At 42.2% G+C, this 14,211-nt stretch overlaps 5 protein-coding genes across 7 annotated transcripts in view; 1 reads left to right on the top strand and 4 right to left on the bottom strand.

Moving 5' to 3' along the window:
- Positions 1 to 27: 27 nt before the first annotated feature.
- On the top strand, positions 28 to 1,186 carry LOC128251818 (uncharacterized). Of its 2 annotated transcripts, none has more exons than XM_052979009.1 (3): positions 28 to 246; positions 329 to 516; positions 584 to 1,186. In XM_052979009.1, exons 1-3 carry the CDS (start codon positions 130 to 132, stop codon positions 900 to 902), a joined length of 624 nt encoding a protein of 207 aa, XP_052834969.1. In that variant the 5' UTR covers positions 28 to 129; the 3' UTR covers positions 903 to 1,186. The 2 variants fall into 2 exon arrangements, with proteins under 2 accessions (XP_052834969.1, XP_052834968.1); XM_052979008.1 differs by having other exon boundaries at positions 30 to 246; positions 311 to 516.
- Positions 1,187 to 1,660: 474 nt separating this feature from the next.
- On the bottom strand, positions 1,661 to 2,819 carry LOC128251819 (lateral signaling target protein 2 homolog). The gene has a single exon (XM_052979010.1). The coding sequence runs from the start codon at positions 2,817 to 2,819 to the stop codon at positions 2,442 to 2,444; it is 378 nt and encodes a 125-aa protein (XP_052834970.1). The 3' UTR covers positions 1,661 to 2,441.
- Positions 2,820 to 2,864: 45 nt separating this feature from the next.
- On the bottom strand, positions 2,865 to 8,509 carry LOC128251815 (mitochondrial protein C2orf69 homolog). 2 transcript variants are annotated; one of them, XM_052979005.1, is made up of 6 exons: positions 8,242 to 8,509; positions 4,611 to 4,984; positions 4,444 to 4,548; positions 3,738 to 4,383; positions 3,262 to 3,427; positions 2,865 to 3,205 (listed from the first exon to the last, which is right to left on the bottom strand). In XM_052979005.1, the coding sequence occupies exons 2-6, from the start codon at positions 4,928 to 4,930 to the stop codon at positions 2,865 to 2,867; spliced, it is 1,578 nt and encodes a 525-aa protein (XP_052834965.1). In that variant the 5' UTR covers positions 4,931 to 4,984; positions 8,242 to 8,509. The 2 variants fall into 2 exon arrangements, with proteins under 2 accessions (XP_052834965.1, XP_052834966.1); XM_052979006.1 differs by having other exon boundaries at positions 2,865 to 3,202; positions 8,242 to 8,508.
- LOC128251816 (TWiK family of potassium channels protein 18) lies at positions 4,991 to 7,313 on the bottom strand. The gene has a single exon (XM_052979007.1). The coding sequence runs from the start codon at positions 6,720 to 6,722 to the stop codon at positions 5,550 to 5,552; it is 1,173 nt and encodes a 390-aa protein (XP_052834967.1). The 5' UTR covers positions 6,723 to 7,313; the 3' UTR covers positions 4,991 to 5,549.
- A 3,165-nt stretch (positions 8,510 to 11,674) lies between the features above and the next one.
- LOC128251814 (sex determination protein fruitless) overlaps positions 11,675 to 14,211 on the bottom strand; it is a 135,699-nt gene continuing 133,162 nt past the window's right edge. Inside the window, exon 8 of the mRNA XM_052979003.1 lies at positions 11,675 to 12,786. Coding sequence (XP_052834963.1) covers positions 12,272 to 12,786 — 515 coding nt within the window. The 3' untranslated portion in view covers positions 11,675 to 12,271. The remainder of the gene's footprint in view (positions 12,787 to 14,211) is intronic.

Below are 14,211 nucleotides of genomic sequence, written 5' to 3'. Positions count from 1 at the left end.
TGCGATGACAACCCTGCGCCCCACCGACCCAGTGTTGACTAACGCCAGCATGGACAAAAACAATGCGACTTCGTAAACAAATCATTTTTTTTACACAGAACATTACCAGCGCCAACAGACAAGGACAATATGCGCAAGACGTGGGTGAAGCGGGAGAATATATACTTCAAGCCCTTCTACAAGCAGAAGTCAAAGATGTTCCTGCTGCTCATCTTCCTGGTCGGGATATCCTTCATCGCGTATCAGGTGAGCTCCCCAAAGGATTTGGCTTGGCAGTGCAATGTGTTCAATAAGTAAACAATAATATTAGGCCTTCTCGCTGAACCAGCTGCCCGGAGTGCCTGCTCCGTGGAATCTGCAGCAGATCAAGCGGAAACACCAGCAGATGATGCAGTCGCTGGGCAGCAAGCAGCGCGATGTGGATGACTTTGATGGCGGAGGAGTGGATGCAATTGCTCCTGTGGGCGGAGCCACATCAGAAGTTGCTGGCCACGATGATCCCATTAAGATTGTTAGGTAGGGTAGTGCTGTTTTCCCGGCTTGCATTCACTTCATACTCCGTTCTGTTCCTAATCCTTAAAAGGGGCACCAGGCTCTTCGACTACGATGCCTACAAGCCCAACTTCGAGGGAAAATTCCGGTGTTTGGATGGCTCCAAGGATATCGCCTTCGACCACCTGAACGACAACTACTGCGACTGCGAGGACGATGGCAGCGATGAGCCCAGCACGAATGCCTGTGCCAAGGGGCGCTTCTACTGCCGCTACCAGAAGCGTCACATCACGGGTCGTGGCCTGGACGTCTACGTGTCTAGCAGCCGGATCAATGACCACGTCTGCGACTGCTGCGACGGCAGCGACGAGTGGACCACGGGGGCCAAGTGCCCCAACGACTGTGCGTAGTTGCCGGCTGGGATTCCCCGGCCCAATCCTCTTCCGGATCCACCTCCTCCACCTGTGCACCCAGGACACAAATCTCAAGGATGAAGCTGTCTGGCGCATCACAAGCGATATTTTTTGTACGAGTACAATAGAATTGTAATTTATTTTAAATTAAGTAGATTCAATAAATGAAACAAAAAGAATCAAAGAAATACGATTTTATGGACGGTCCCAGTTTTCACAATTAATGAATTTGTTGTAAATAAATATAGGGGACATTAAATAAATGTGAAAACCGGAAGATATCCCTTGAGTGTTTGTTATTTTATCCATATATGCTTATTCGTTTTATTACCAGACTCACATAAATCAGTAGAATTTACATTGGGAACTCTATTAGATTTCTTAGCTTGACTTTCTCTGAACTTATTTGGTTTCAAATTCGCAGCGTTTTCATTTATAATGTTCAATTTACATCTACATACACATTCATATGGTATGACCGTCTGTAATTTTAGTTAATAGGTTTCTTGCCTAAAAAGGTATGTGCAATTTTAATTCGTAAAATGTACACCGACAAACTCTAAAGCAATTTTGAACTGCAAATTCTACAAAGGTACGAAATTTTGTGTAATTATTCCTTTCTATGCACTTTAAGATTAATTGGATTCTCTCGGTTTACTGTTTGTCTTGTTTGTTGGATAAGCGGAAGCGGTAATTATATCCATATCGATATATTTAGTTTAAGGAACGCGCGCCATTACAATTATTCTCGGATCTGACTTGGCCAATTCACTTTATTCGCATTGAGTACTTCTTGACTTGCCCAGCACAATCAGAAAAAACTACGTATACGTATACTATGCCTGGACGAGAAGAATGCTGATTCTCGACTCGCCTCACAAATTTGATACTTTGCCCCCAGTTCGTGATCGAAACTGAGGATCGACCTAAGTAAAGTACATTTTGTTGTGGTTTTCTTGCCATATGCAACTTAAAGTAAAGCTTACGTACGCTAAGTAATACTTAATCAGAGGGCTTTGTGGGGTGTGTGTGTGAGTGTGTTTTAGGCTGGTTAGGTTAATGCGTCTGTGCGGATGATATATAAATTCCTTGGAGTACTTAAAACGAAAATTGCTTGAGACACGCTACAAATACAGTGGATGCTCTACAAAGTTTATATCCTGTGCGCAAATCACAAATCTTTTTCAATTACAATAAATAGCTTGGAGTGTTTGTATAAAATAAGAAATGATTTTAAAATCAGCATATATATATATGTATACATATATAGATATATATCTTTAGATTTATGTATATTATTGCACTGATGAGATTTTTCTTTCAGTTTAGGGCCAATTAAGAAAATGAGATGTGTAAGAGTACAAAAAAAAAAAAAAGAATTGTAATAAATAAATACATATACAAAAAACACTGGACTGGTAAGATAAAAAGGAGTTGATAGGAGTGCGACTGACTTAATCTAGATGCTGCTGATGCTGGTGGTTCTAAGAAACTTTCTCTCATACAAGTATACATAGATATAGTTAAGTTACAGATCTAACGGCAAAGCGTATAATACAATTTCTGCAGTTTGCGTTTCGAGCGACACTGATGATGATGGTGGTGCGAGTGGTGATGTGAGTGGTGGTGGTGATGGTGATGCCTGTGAGATGTTGCCTGATGGTGATGATGGCGCGCCTGTGGCGGCTGCGGCAGCGCCAGCTGCTGCTGCTGTTGTTGCATATGGCCGTGGCGATGATTATTTACAAGGCTCGCGGAAGAGGCGCTCAAGGCCACCGCCGACGAGATCAGGGCCGCAGCCAGGCGCGAAGAGGAGGCCAGCGCCAGCTCCGGAGCGGCAGCCAGTAGCTGTTGGTGATGCTGGCGCAGCTGCGCCACCTGCTGACGCTTGAGGGCGGCGGTCCCCTTGCGCATCGCGTGCAAGCGACGCCTGTGATGGTGCGGATGCAGTTGCAGCTGTCACTTTGCCTCCTCGCCGGCTTCCAACAGACTGTTGCTACCATTGTTGGTGGCCACAGTCGCCGCCGACTGCTCGCTGATCCCCACACCCTGTTGCTGCTGCTGCTGCTGGAGCTGTTGTTGCTGCTGGTTCAGGGCATGAACATGCTGGCAGAAAGCCTGAAGCACCTCAAAGTGGGTCATTAGGTTCGCAGGCTGGTTGTCGTAGTGCAAGTGCCGGGTAATCGGGGCATTCAGCCGCCTCAGCATCTCCGTGAACAGCTTCTCTTCCTTGCGAATCCAGGGTCGGCGATCGTCCTGCACTTGGTAGGGCGTCAGGTGGACGTGGATGTTCATGCCTGCTTAAGGAGTCCCACTAGTTAGTTTATTCCAATTGAAACGGACTCTCTCCACTTACCCATGCGCGTGAGCGTCTCCAGTAGACTGCGGGAGGTGATCCATGTGTTCTTCTGGCCCCCGTGCCCGCCATCCAGCCAGTACATGTCCGAGATGCGGGATAGCAGTCGGCACATGCTGCTGTCGTCGGGCGTCAGTGTTTTCAGATAGTGGAACTCGTAGATGAACTGCAAAACAAAATGAGATTTGTGATTAGAATGGTCAAAAATGTGATTTCCACAGCCCTTTCAGATTCTGGTGTTTTTATAAGGTTTTTTTTTTTGGATTTATTTTGCAATAGGATTATTATCGTAGCTTTTAAACAACATTAGAGGGCAAAGGATTACTAATTATTTTTCTTTTGTCAATTGGTTTAAAAGGAAAAAAAATAATGAAAAATCTTTAAAAATTCTGTACTCTAGCGTTCAGCTCTGAAAGGGATTGGAGCATATATTAATGCGAGTGGGTCAACCAGTAAACGAACCAAACGCGACTCACTTGATTGAGCACGACGCAGCCCTTGCTGAAGCCAATCAGTACTAGCTTGGACTTGTCTAGGTTGAGGTTCTCACGCCACCACAGCGGATTGCTGTCGCCGGTTGCCGTGGATGAGGACGTTGCCGTTGCCGCGGCTGATGCTGCAGTTGTGGCAGGAACCGGCCTCGTGGCACAATCGTTGTTGTAGTGCTCCACGTTGTTGGTGGCATTTAGCGCCGTTGTGGGAGAAGTCATCTTTATGGCCGCCGCTGTCTGCTGCTGTTGCATTGGCTGGTTATTCACCTGCTCCTGGTGGTTGTTCATACCGTCCTCGTTCCCGGCGCCGACGTTGCCATTATTTCCGGACACATTGTTCACCGTCTCCGGCGCATCGCTGCCCACAATGGGAAATATAACCGCCCCATCCGCGTCCACTGTGATATTCTCCTGCACTTGCAGAATGTCAATGTCCATCTCCTGGCTGCTGTCGCTGGCCGGTGCCGACTGCGAGTTGGACTCCGAGGTGACCGTGGCGTTGGAAAGCGTCAGGGCGGCGGCTGCAGCTGCAGCAGCCACCGCCGCCGCAGCTGCTGCCGCCTGAGCGGCCTGATCCAGGATTTCGTTCTCGGGTATGGATATCAGTCGCTGCGACAGATTCTGGAGCAGTCTGTGGACATTAACAAGAGGTTTTAGCGAGAATTTCTGGTGCTGTACACATTAAACTCACTTTTCTAGGTGCTGGAGGGCATGATTCATGGGCGTGTGATCCGGAACTCCAGCGTTGTTGCCCCTCACAAAGTTGTCGAAGCAGCTGAATGTCTTAAACTCCATGCTGAAAGGGATAAGGGTTTTAATTAGTCAGTGAAAATAAGTTGTCACGTTATAAACACTCACCGCACTGGCCGAATGACGATGATGTGTGACCTGGGGAAAGCCTCGCGCAGAAGGATGGCCGAGTTCTCGAGGTTGTACTTCATGTAGCCCCGGCTATCTCGGTTCGTCTCCATGCTCTCCGGGAAGTCCTGTACGTCGCCGCCAAAGTAAATGATGGCCGTTGAGTCCTCCGGCACGTGCACAGAGTGCTGGCGCACGATCGGCGGGCAGTAGACAATGTCATTGGCCCGGTTCTGGAATCCGGCCACGGAGAAGATGCGGAAGGGGCCGGCCGAAGTGCTTGGCGTGCACAGACGCTCCCCGCTGCCGCCGCCAAGCATGCCCTCGAAGTTACGGATCCGCTCTTGCAGTTGCAGGAATTGATCAATGGTGAGCTGCAGGATCGGATCGGAGGGGATTACTTGCGTGGCAGAATGGATGACCGAAACACCTATCGCAGCATTATTTGCACAGCACACACGCAAAACCTGGTATTAAAACCTCCCTCGAATTGTCAGAGAATATATGTAAGTATAAAATCCCTCTTCTGACTGCTTCTTTGCAATGGTTTCTGAAGAAAGATTGCAAATGCTTTGACTGAGTATAGAATAAACGGGTTTAATATGGGAATTTAAGGAACATAACGATTAATTGAAATAATATATGTTTGGAATCAAGTAATTCAATAAATTCTCTGATCCGAGTGAAATTACTAGCCCTGTAAATATGAATTCTAAATAATACATCTCCGAACCTTCCTTGAAAATTTAAAGAAAATTTGAAGGGAATGGCTTGTCTAAGAACCCGTAGTATTAATAATGGATAAATCTTAAAACATTTGTTAAACTCTCATTCCACACCTTTATATCTTTGTAGCTTAGTAACAAAGGTAAATCAAAACGCCAGCTAAACTTAATATACTATCCGCTCAGAGCCCCTCACGTCTGCCTATTTGTTATCCTAGTAGTAATCGTCCTGGTAGGCATCCCGCGGATTCCCGCAGCAGCCGACAAAGCGCAGTCGTGTGTCCTCCATGCACAACTTGGCGTCTTCGCGCATCTCTCGCGCCTTTAAGCGCACCTCCTCGCGCATCAAGTTGCGACACATGGCCACCAGGCCCATGCCCAGCAGCATGTAAACGAAGTTAATGGCCAGCTTTGAGTGCTGGTCGGCGGCCACGGACTGCAACTGGGCCAGCTCGGCAGGATCGGCGGCGATGTCCTCCTGCAGCTTGTGTGACGCCGCATCCACATCCGCTGAGGTGGTCAGCGAGGCACCCGGCACAAAGTCCCCAAATCCAATCTTGCACAGCGACGTCATGCAGAAGTAAAAGCTGTTCAGGAAGCTCCACTTCTCCCAATTGGCAAACATCACTGTGCCGGTGAGGACGTAGAAGAATATTACCCACAGGCAGGCGGTGGACGGCACAATGACCTTCTTGCGGGCCATGGTCACACCTCCCTCGAGGGCGTCGAGGCGATCTGCGTGCGGATGCTCCTGGGTGCAGTCGTGCATGGAGCGGTACAGGAACTTGAACGAGCGGGCAAGCACTCGTCCCATGCTCAGGAAGTACAGGATATACAGGGGTATTCCGAAAGTGGCGTAGATCACGGTGAATCCCTTGCCCCACGGAGTTCTGGGCACCATGTTGCCATAGCCGATCATAGTTATCACCGACAGGCAGAACATGAGGGCCGCCGGAAAGCTCCATATTTGGTCGGGACTACGGCCCACATAGCCGTGCTTGACGACCCCGGCTATTTGCGCTTGGTAGTCCCGCAGAACCGCATTCGTGGCCTCCGTCCAGCGAGGGCGATCGATGAGATTGTGCTCCTCCGTGATGTTCCACAGCTGCTGGGAGCACCTCCTGCGTAGCTCCATCACATGGCCACTGGTCTCGTCCACAAACTGCCGCTCTATGTGCATGAAGGCGAAGGCTCCGCAGATGGCATATATCACGATCAGGGCGCCCACGCCAACCTGGGTACACATGAAGGTGCAGAAGTTCCGGCAACAGCGTTTCACTCGTTTCCGGGGCTGATTGCTTGGTGTAGAGGAAACGCTGGACGCCCCGCCCACTCCTCCGCCGCCTCCCCCTCCGGGAGAACTTTTCCTATGAAGTTTGCTGGGCATTTTTATCTTTCATGGATTATATAACCGATTCCACGGCTGCTGGAACTCTCCCTTCTTGTCGATTGACCTTAGAGCCTGAGGATGTGCAATTAATTTGTCGGTTGTCGATTCTCAATCCGATTTGGAGCACTGCGAGTGTGGAAATCACCACGTTGGCTAAAAATAAACCCACGACTTTGCAAGGCACATTTTCCAAAAGCCAAACCACGAATGATTTTACCGACTGCACAACCGATCAACGCGGGCGCCAAAATTCAACTGGGGTAAAACTATTTCGAGGAAAATTCTCCCAAACGAAGAGAGTAGAATGAGCGGAAAAACCAAACGAAAAATGAGTGGGACCAGCCGAATGTTTTGAAAACAAATAATGCGGCTTAGATATTTATGCGAGCAAGTGCCCGCGGTTCTAAATTAGGCAATTTGCGTCAAATTTATGAACAGCGCAATCAAGATATCACCCTGGCACAGGTGCAATATAGAAATGTAAAATATAGATAGGATATGGACACAATTCTAAACAAAACAGTCCCCCCTATGTCAGTTTTCAATAAGACTTTTTTGATTTTAAATATAAAAATACAGAAGCCTTTAAGAAAATGGATTTTGTACTAATATATAATATAAATGTTCTGTAAACAAAAGCTTTGTATTGGCAATTTGGGTTATCATGCCAATATTATCAGCAATAGTAAAGTAAATTTTAATATAAGTTTTAAAAAAAAATGCAAAGATTCCTACAAATTTCCTAATCAAGAATTTGAGTTGGAAAAGATAAAGCTAGTTTTGTCTTTACTGTAAAACAAAATCCTTTTAAAAGCCTAACTGTAATTACGTAAAATATTATTTCAATTTAATAGCCAGTTAGGACGGCAATGCAGTTTGGGATCGGCTGTGAAAAAGAACATTTCGAAGGCATTTAGCATTATATTCCCAATTAGGTTTCCGCACGTTCTGGCATTATCTCCACCTAACTCTAAATTTTCACCTTCTACATGATTTTCACGGTTTTCCGAAAGGTATCGACTGCTGGCGGGTCATACAAAATGATGGCACTTTGATTAACGATGGTGAGTGTGGTGGAGCAGACGGCAAAAGCTTTTGGGAATCCCAGAATCGAAATCGGGAACTATTTTTACACCGCTATAAATCAAAACTTGGAAGAGCATCCGCCATCGGGTAACAACAATAAAACTGGTGGCCCCCCAAACAAACTATATGTAAATATAAACAAAGAATTAAAAAACGAAAGCGGAGAACGCACACACACACACACATACACGCAGGCGGCTATGCTGATACAGAAGAAGAGGAAGAGAGATCAAATACGCAAAAACGGGGGGTGAAAATGCGTAGCGAAGAGATAGATTTTTTCAACACCAGCGCACTCGACACACACTCACACACACACAGAATTGCGCTGCTGCACACTCACACAGACGCACTTGAAATTTCACAAAATTTATGCAAAATTTTCCGGCATTTACCGCTGCATTTTGGCCTGCGATTTTCCGCTACTTACGCTGTTTATTTTCGTTAATCGTTGCGCGTGAAAATTTGGGCGATTTTTCTGCACTTCCCGCGTATTCGTAATCCCGTATTCCCTCTTCGTCTGTTTTTCTTTTTTCTTGCGTCTGTGTTTTCGCGACTAGAGCTGCCAGAATTATCGATGGCACTATCGGACATTTGGCTGTTTCGATAGTTCGGCGATTTTATGCAACCCATGGCCATCCGTTTTTTGTTTCTTAATACATTTTTTTGGTATGTCAGTCAAGTATTTTGTTAAGGTTTTTATTTTTTATTGATTTTTAAAAGGTTAACTATGATATTTTTTGTACCTATCGGTATTTCAGTTTAAATTTGAACGTGCAGCCACACTGACTATCGAATATATGGGCAAAATCGATTTTTAGTGTGCCCGCCTTTCGTATTTTATCTAATACCTCAAATGTGTATGCAGTGGAAACGCTAAAGAATTGGCGCATTTATTTTAAATTTCTAAAAAAGCTTAAAATAATGAGGGTAGTTGTAGCTCATTATATCTACATCTACATATAAACAAAAAAAATATATTAATATATGGGATATTGTTGTATTTGAATTACTGTTTTTATGAATGATTTCCTTTCGTCAGCTGCCAATAAACTTATTTAAGTAGTATTTAAGTTTAAAACATTTTGCCTAAAATGCTGGCCCATCAGACTTGTTAGCTTTTTTTTTCCTTTTTTCTGCATTCTCACTACATCTAATCTATGTATTATAATTATATTTTAGTCAATCGAAAAACCGACAGCGCTTTTATGTTTTAAAACGCATAAATTTTAAAACAGTCTAGTATAATAGTATAAACTATTTTATTTTTGTAATAGTTGTTCTTAATGACTTAAGTAAATTTAGCACACAATTGCTATTACTTTTATTTATAAGAGTTTTTTTTGTTTTTAAAAATGCGGTGCGGAGAAACCATGCATTCCAGCAGAAAGTTCTCCTTGGTAGAATTTTTTAGTAACCATTTATTTTTATTTTCTGCTCCTATGTCGTAAGCTAACTTTTTTATATATACATACCCTATAGGGTACACAACCAAAAAACGGCACAAAAGTCTCCCAAGAAAATATTAATAATAAACTAACCCTTAAATTTTTTCTTGCTGTGTGACCAATTTGTAAAACCTATCATATTTTTATGAAAAACTAAAATCTTTATAAAATTACGGATTTTAAGGAACGTATATTCCACAAGAAAGAAGCTTACCTTGGCAAGCAAAATAAAAATTGCTTCTGGATTTAACTTACCATTACTAACCAATTACTTACCCCACCTACAGAGGGTCATTCCAGTACATATGTTAAGCCTGTAAAATAAAATTCCCACCCGCAAGTTCAACCCAAAACCCTGAACCAGGCCTCCGAACCCAAAACCAATGCCGAACCTAACGATTTGAATTGTGCTTCCAAGTAGGGACGTGGTCATGAAGGGCAGAACATGAAACGAGTGGTGTTGATATATGTTATAATAGTAATCATAAATTTTATTTGGTTTTATTTGCTGTTTCGCTTGACATTTTAATGCTGCTAGTGAATTATATTTTGATTTAAATTTGAATAAATTTGAAATATATATATTTTTTTTTGTTATATATATAAAGATCTTTATGGATTGATTTATTTAAACTGGTAGACGAAGAAAAACTGTTAATAATATTTTATTGTTGCTGTGTTGAGTGCCATGCTTCGGCACTGCCACATTTGTGTTTGCATATTGATTAATTAAGTTTGTAAGTGTAGAGCAAAAAAATAAGTTACAACTTGCTGTTGTTTTGTATTGGCGCTTGTCGAACGTGGAGCAGTATTTGATCTGGGATTCAGTCCCAGTCCTGTTTCCACAGAGCAACCCTCCAGGCCCAGATCTTTGGGATCTCTTGTTCCAATCGGCCGATTACAAGATGGACGTACAAAAATATGTCGTTTACGATTTATGCTTATGTATGGAAAAAAGGTTAGAAAAATCCAGCTAGTCTCCTTTCAGCTTTCTCTAGTTAGTTTTCATTTGGTTTCTCGCTGCTTGGTTTCGTTTGTTTTTTTATATAATTTCATATTTATTACATTTTTGGTACATAAATCTGTGTGTAGTAGTGGTTTGCCTTAACATCTGTGCTGTTGTTGTTTTTTTGATTTTAATTTTGCGGTAGTTTATTGGCTTAACGTTTTTCAACTCAATCAACGTAAAACTAAATAAAATTATGATCTCTGTGTGCACATATTTTTGAATAGATATTATAAACACGCACATGCACGTTACTTAAAATTAGGAAATCAAGTAAGATTTTAAAGTTAAGGTAAAAGTAAGTTTAAAGAATAACTAGAATATAATTTTATACATTTTGTGCTTTGGACCGAAAGATAACAATTTTGAATAATGCTATAACAAAAATCTTCTAAATAAATATCCAAAAGGCAAGCAACTTAAGCCAAATGTTGCGTCACCTTTACGATATTTTACCATTTTTTTTTGTTATTTTTTCACTTTAGATTTGTATTTTGTTTTTATGTAAAGTGTTGTGCCGAAAATATCACATTTAATTTTATATTTTATTTTCCTTTATAATATATTTTTTGTTTGTTTTGTGCCGAAACATAATTTTGTCTATCACAAAATGTTTAAAATTAATTACTTTTGCCGTCTCTGCGGGGACGTTTTGGTTATGGTAATCAAAAAGCAAGATCATTGATTACAAATTATAATGAATTCGTCCAATTTCTCGCCAATTGAGCAGACAATGAAGCAATTTAAAAATATAATTTCTATAAATTTTTCCAATCATTTTTTTTTTGATTGTAGTGATATGATTTTTTTCTGGTATAGCCCTCATATCAGCTAACTTTTATTTCTTTGTGTTTTAATATATGTGTGTGTGTACTTTAACTAAATAAACATTTTACCATAAATATAAACATTCTTAACAAAAAAGTGAGGTGGTTCAAGTGGTTCGAGCTAATCCTAAAAAGTTTAACTTAAAACATAGGACAAAATCAGAAGATTGTTAGAGAACACAAAAAAAAAACAGAGGAAAAAATTTGTAAACTATTGGCTATCGAATCGGAACCGATTAAAATGTAGTTAATGTATAAGTGCTAACGGTCTACGTAGATTAAAATTAAGCAATCAACAATAAAACTGAAATGCATTTGAGGTATATGAAAATTTCTTTGTAGTTGGTTGAGTAGCTCCCTCATCCGTTTCCTACTCTGCAGAACATATTGGTTAACACTAAGATCTAAATGGTAAACAGTAAAATAAACTAAAACCTAATGTGACCTTCGTATGAGTAGTAGTTGTGGGTGACTGTTGCTGTTGCTGTGGCGGCTGTTGCTGCTGCTGCTCCTCCTTCTATCGTCTGGTGACCCCACGCTTTCGGTGGTGTGGTGGTGACCCCATTTCGCTTTTCCTTCGACTTTCTCTCTCTACCATTAGGGTAGTTATTACTTTTGTAGTTTTTAGGAAACAACATTTAGAAACCTTTGAAACGGTTTGTTTGTGGCTTTAGAAAACTGTTCTAGCCGAACTTCTTGCTTTCGCTGCCCTGTTTTATTGGTTATATCCTCCTCCTTAGTTAGCAACTGAAACCTTTTCCTAATTTTTCTTTAGTTATACACACATTTATAAATTGATGGGACGATTTTGTCAAAGTTTACCAATAGCTATAGTTAAGATTATCAATATACTTTTAACGCGTTTTGTCATAGCATCTTCGGTTCTACTAGTTGTGGGTTATTGTTATTGCTTGAATAGCTAGTGGGTAATGTACAGACGACGACTAAATGCAAGAAAAAATCCATCTAAACTGCAGCGATTTACAATAAACTCTCGCTGTAGCCATATCTATTGCTAAAGTTTCTATAGTTGCTGATGTAGTAAGCTGGTTGCTGATGTTGCTGTTGATATAGCTGCTGCCGCTGGTTTTGCTGCTGGTGTTGCTGCTGGTGTTGCTGCTGCTGATGCTGCTGATAAAGCTGGCGATGTTGGGCTGAATTCGGGCCCCGACCACGCCCTTAAATGGACGAGTTCAGCTTGAGCAGGCGGTCCGGATGCTTGACCCGCAGATGGGAGCGCAGCGTATCGATCCTGCTGTAGGTGGCCGGGCAATAGGGACACATGGACCGCTGGGCGGTGTGGGAGTGGAAATGGTGCCAGCGGTTGGTCACCTCCTTGCCGCAGGAGCGGCACCGCCACATGGTGCCCGGATCGCGGGACGGCGTGAACATGTTGTGGTACGACATGGTGTGATGTGAATTATGGCCACCGCCGGCTGCAGCTGCTCCGCCGGCTGCTCCTGCTCCTGCTCCTCCCGATCCGGCCAATCCAGCACTATTTGGCGTATTGCCCGATCCCTGATTGTAGCCGTGGGCGGGCGGGCCGTTGTGGCCATTGCCGGCGGCGATATAGTGCAGCGGATGGTATTCGCGTTTCAGGGCCGCCGACAGGTGCATCCCGAAAGGGGGCGGCGGGGGCGAGGCCGACGACGAGGTCGACAGGGGGGTCGACAGGTGGTGGCGGGCGCTGCTGCCTGCGGTTCGAGAACGAGAAAGAGAAGAACAGAACACACAACAGCCCGTCGAGCGGGACGAAAATCAGCCCAGAGAAATAGATTTCTTTTATTTTTTGAATTTTTTTTTGGTTTTTTTTTTTGTTTTTTTTTTTTTTTTTGTTTGGTTTTTCGTATAATAGACAGAGAGAGATAGTGGGTGGGGGGTGGTGTAAAAGTGAGTGTGTGAAAGAGACAGAGAAAGAAAGAGGGGGAGAGATATATGGCTTGAGACAGAGATAGGTAGTTCCGTTTTGTGAGCAAAAAACAAATATACTTAGGCGGCATAATGAAAAAAGATCAAACTAGACTAAGAAACTAAGAATCTAAGGAAAAAATACAAAAAAAAATTAGTACTTATAAAAACAAACAAACGTGACTAACTACAATCAAGCAACTTAGGTCAACGCAAAATATACATAAATGTGTGGCTAACACAAAAGGATTTCGGATCGTTTCTGCGTCTCCTCATATATTTCAGCGTGCAAATGAAATATTCTTTACTTTCTTTAATATTATAGTTCATAGATTTAAATTTAGAAGTATAGGTATATGTATATAAAGGCGAGCTCCTTTTACAACTAGCTTTTATAAAATATATATTTGAATAGTGCGCCGGATAAGTAGGCAACATTTCTGTATAAGAATTCATTTCATTATCAATTAAGGTAAAGTTGCTTTTGTTTTCCAATGCACTACTCAGTTACAAATTAACTTATAAAATGCCTCCGTTTGTTCCTGCAATATCCTTTCTTTCGGCTTTTGGTAATTTCACTTTATATTAATTTTTTACAAATGAAATTAGTCACAATCGACGCATACATATAGATATATTCATGTATGTATAAATATATATTAAATAGCACAAATGTGGGTAACAATTCTTTTATGATCAAATGAGGGGTATTTTTCCTGTATATTCGTATTTTTCAATACTAATTTTCTTTCTTTTTTTTGGGTGTAACTCATTTGTGCAAATAATCATTTTGGCTTACACTTAACGAATTCGGGCTGAAACTGATACATAATAAATCCATATATATATTAAGTTGATAAAAGTAGGGTATTCGTAAATGTTGAAAGGTTGAAGGTTAACAAATTCAAATCATAAAAAAACAGGAAATTGGGCCGAGGTTTGAAAATTCTCTATGCGTATGTGTGTGTGTGTGTGCGCGCGCATGTGTGTAGACAAATGTGGAGGTGAGTGTGTTGGTTGGTATATACTTGGTATATAGTTGGTGTATAGTTTCTTAGACATTAGTTCGACTTTTCATGGGCACCCCTAACATCATTGGAAGCACAATTCAAAGCGCACAGCAGAACGGGATTCGGAGATTCGGTTTCGGAGTCAGAGGATCAAAAATAATAAAGTGATCACCATATAGTTTTGTTTCCATAAAATTCAAT

The sequence above is a fragment of the Drosophila gunungcola genome, chromosome 3R (assembly GCF_025200985.1).
Source record: "Drosophila gunungcola strain Sukarami chromosome 3R, Dgunungcola_SK_2, whole genome shotgun sequence".
NCBI classification, from domain to species: domain Eukaryota; kingdom Metazoa; phylum Arthropoda; class Insecta; order Diptera; family Drosophilidae; genus Drosophila; species Drosophila gunungcola.
This window is presented reverse-complemented; position numbering and strand designations above follow the sequence as displayed.

Excerpts from the sequence above, each read along its gene's own strand:
- LOC128251818 (XM_052979008.1), top strand. The coding sequence starts at position 130 with ATGCGCAAGACGTGGGTGAAGCGGGAGAATATATACTTCAAGCCCTTC. Across the intron at positions 247-310 it reads TATCCTTCATCGCGTATCAG|GCCTTCTCGCTGAACCAGCT; the intron begins GTGAGCTCCCCA and ends CAATAATATTAG. Across the intron at positions 517-583 it reads GATCCCATTAAGATTGTTAG|GGGCACCAGGCTCTTCGACT; the intron begins GTAGGGTAGTGC and ends AATCCTTAAAAG.
- LOC128251819 (XM_052979010.1), bottom strand. The coding sequence starts at position 2,819 with ATGCGCAAGGGGACCGCCGCCCTCAAGCGTCAGCAGGTGGCGCAGCTG.
- LOC128251815 (XM_052979005.1), bottom strand. The coding sequence starts at position 4,930 with ATGCTTGGCGGCGGCAGCGGGGAGCGTCTGTGCACGCCAAGCACTTCG. Across the intron at positions 4,549-4,610 it reads ATCGTCATTCGGCCAGTGCG|CATGGAGTTTAAGACATTCA; the intron begins GTGAGTGTTTAT and ends TATCCCTTTCAG. Across the intron at positions 3,428-3,737 it reads GCTGCGTCGTGCTCAATCAA|TTCATCTACGAGTTCCACTA; the intron begins GTGAGTCGCGTT and ends TTTGTTTTGCAG.
- LOC128251816 (XM_052979007.1), bottom strand. The coding sequence starts at position 6,722 with ATGCCCAGCAAACTTCATAGGAAAAGTTCTCCCGGAGGGGGAGGCGGC.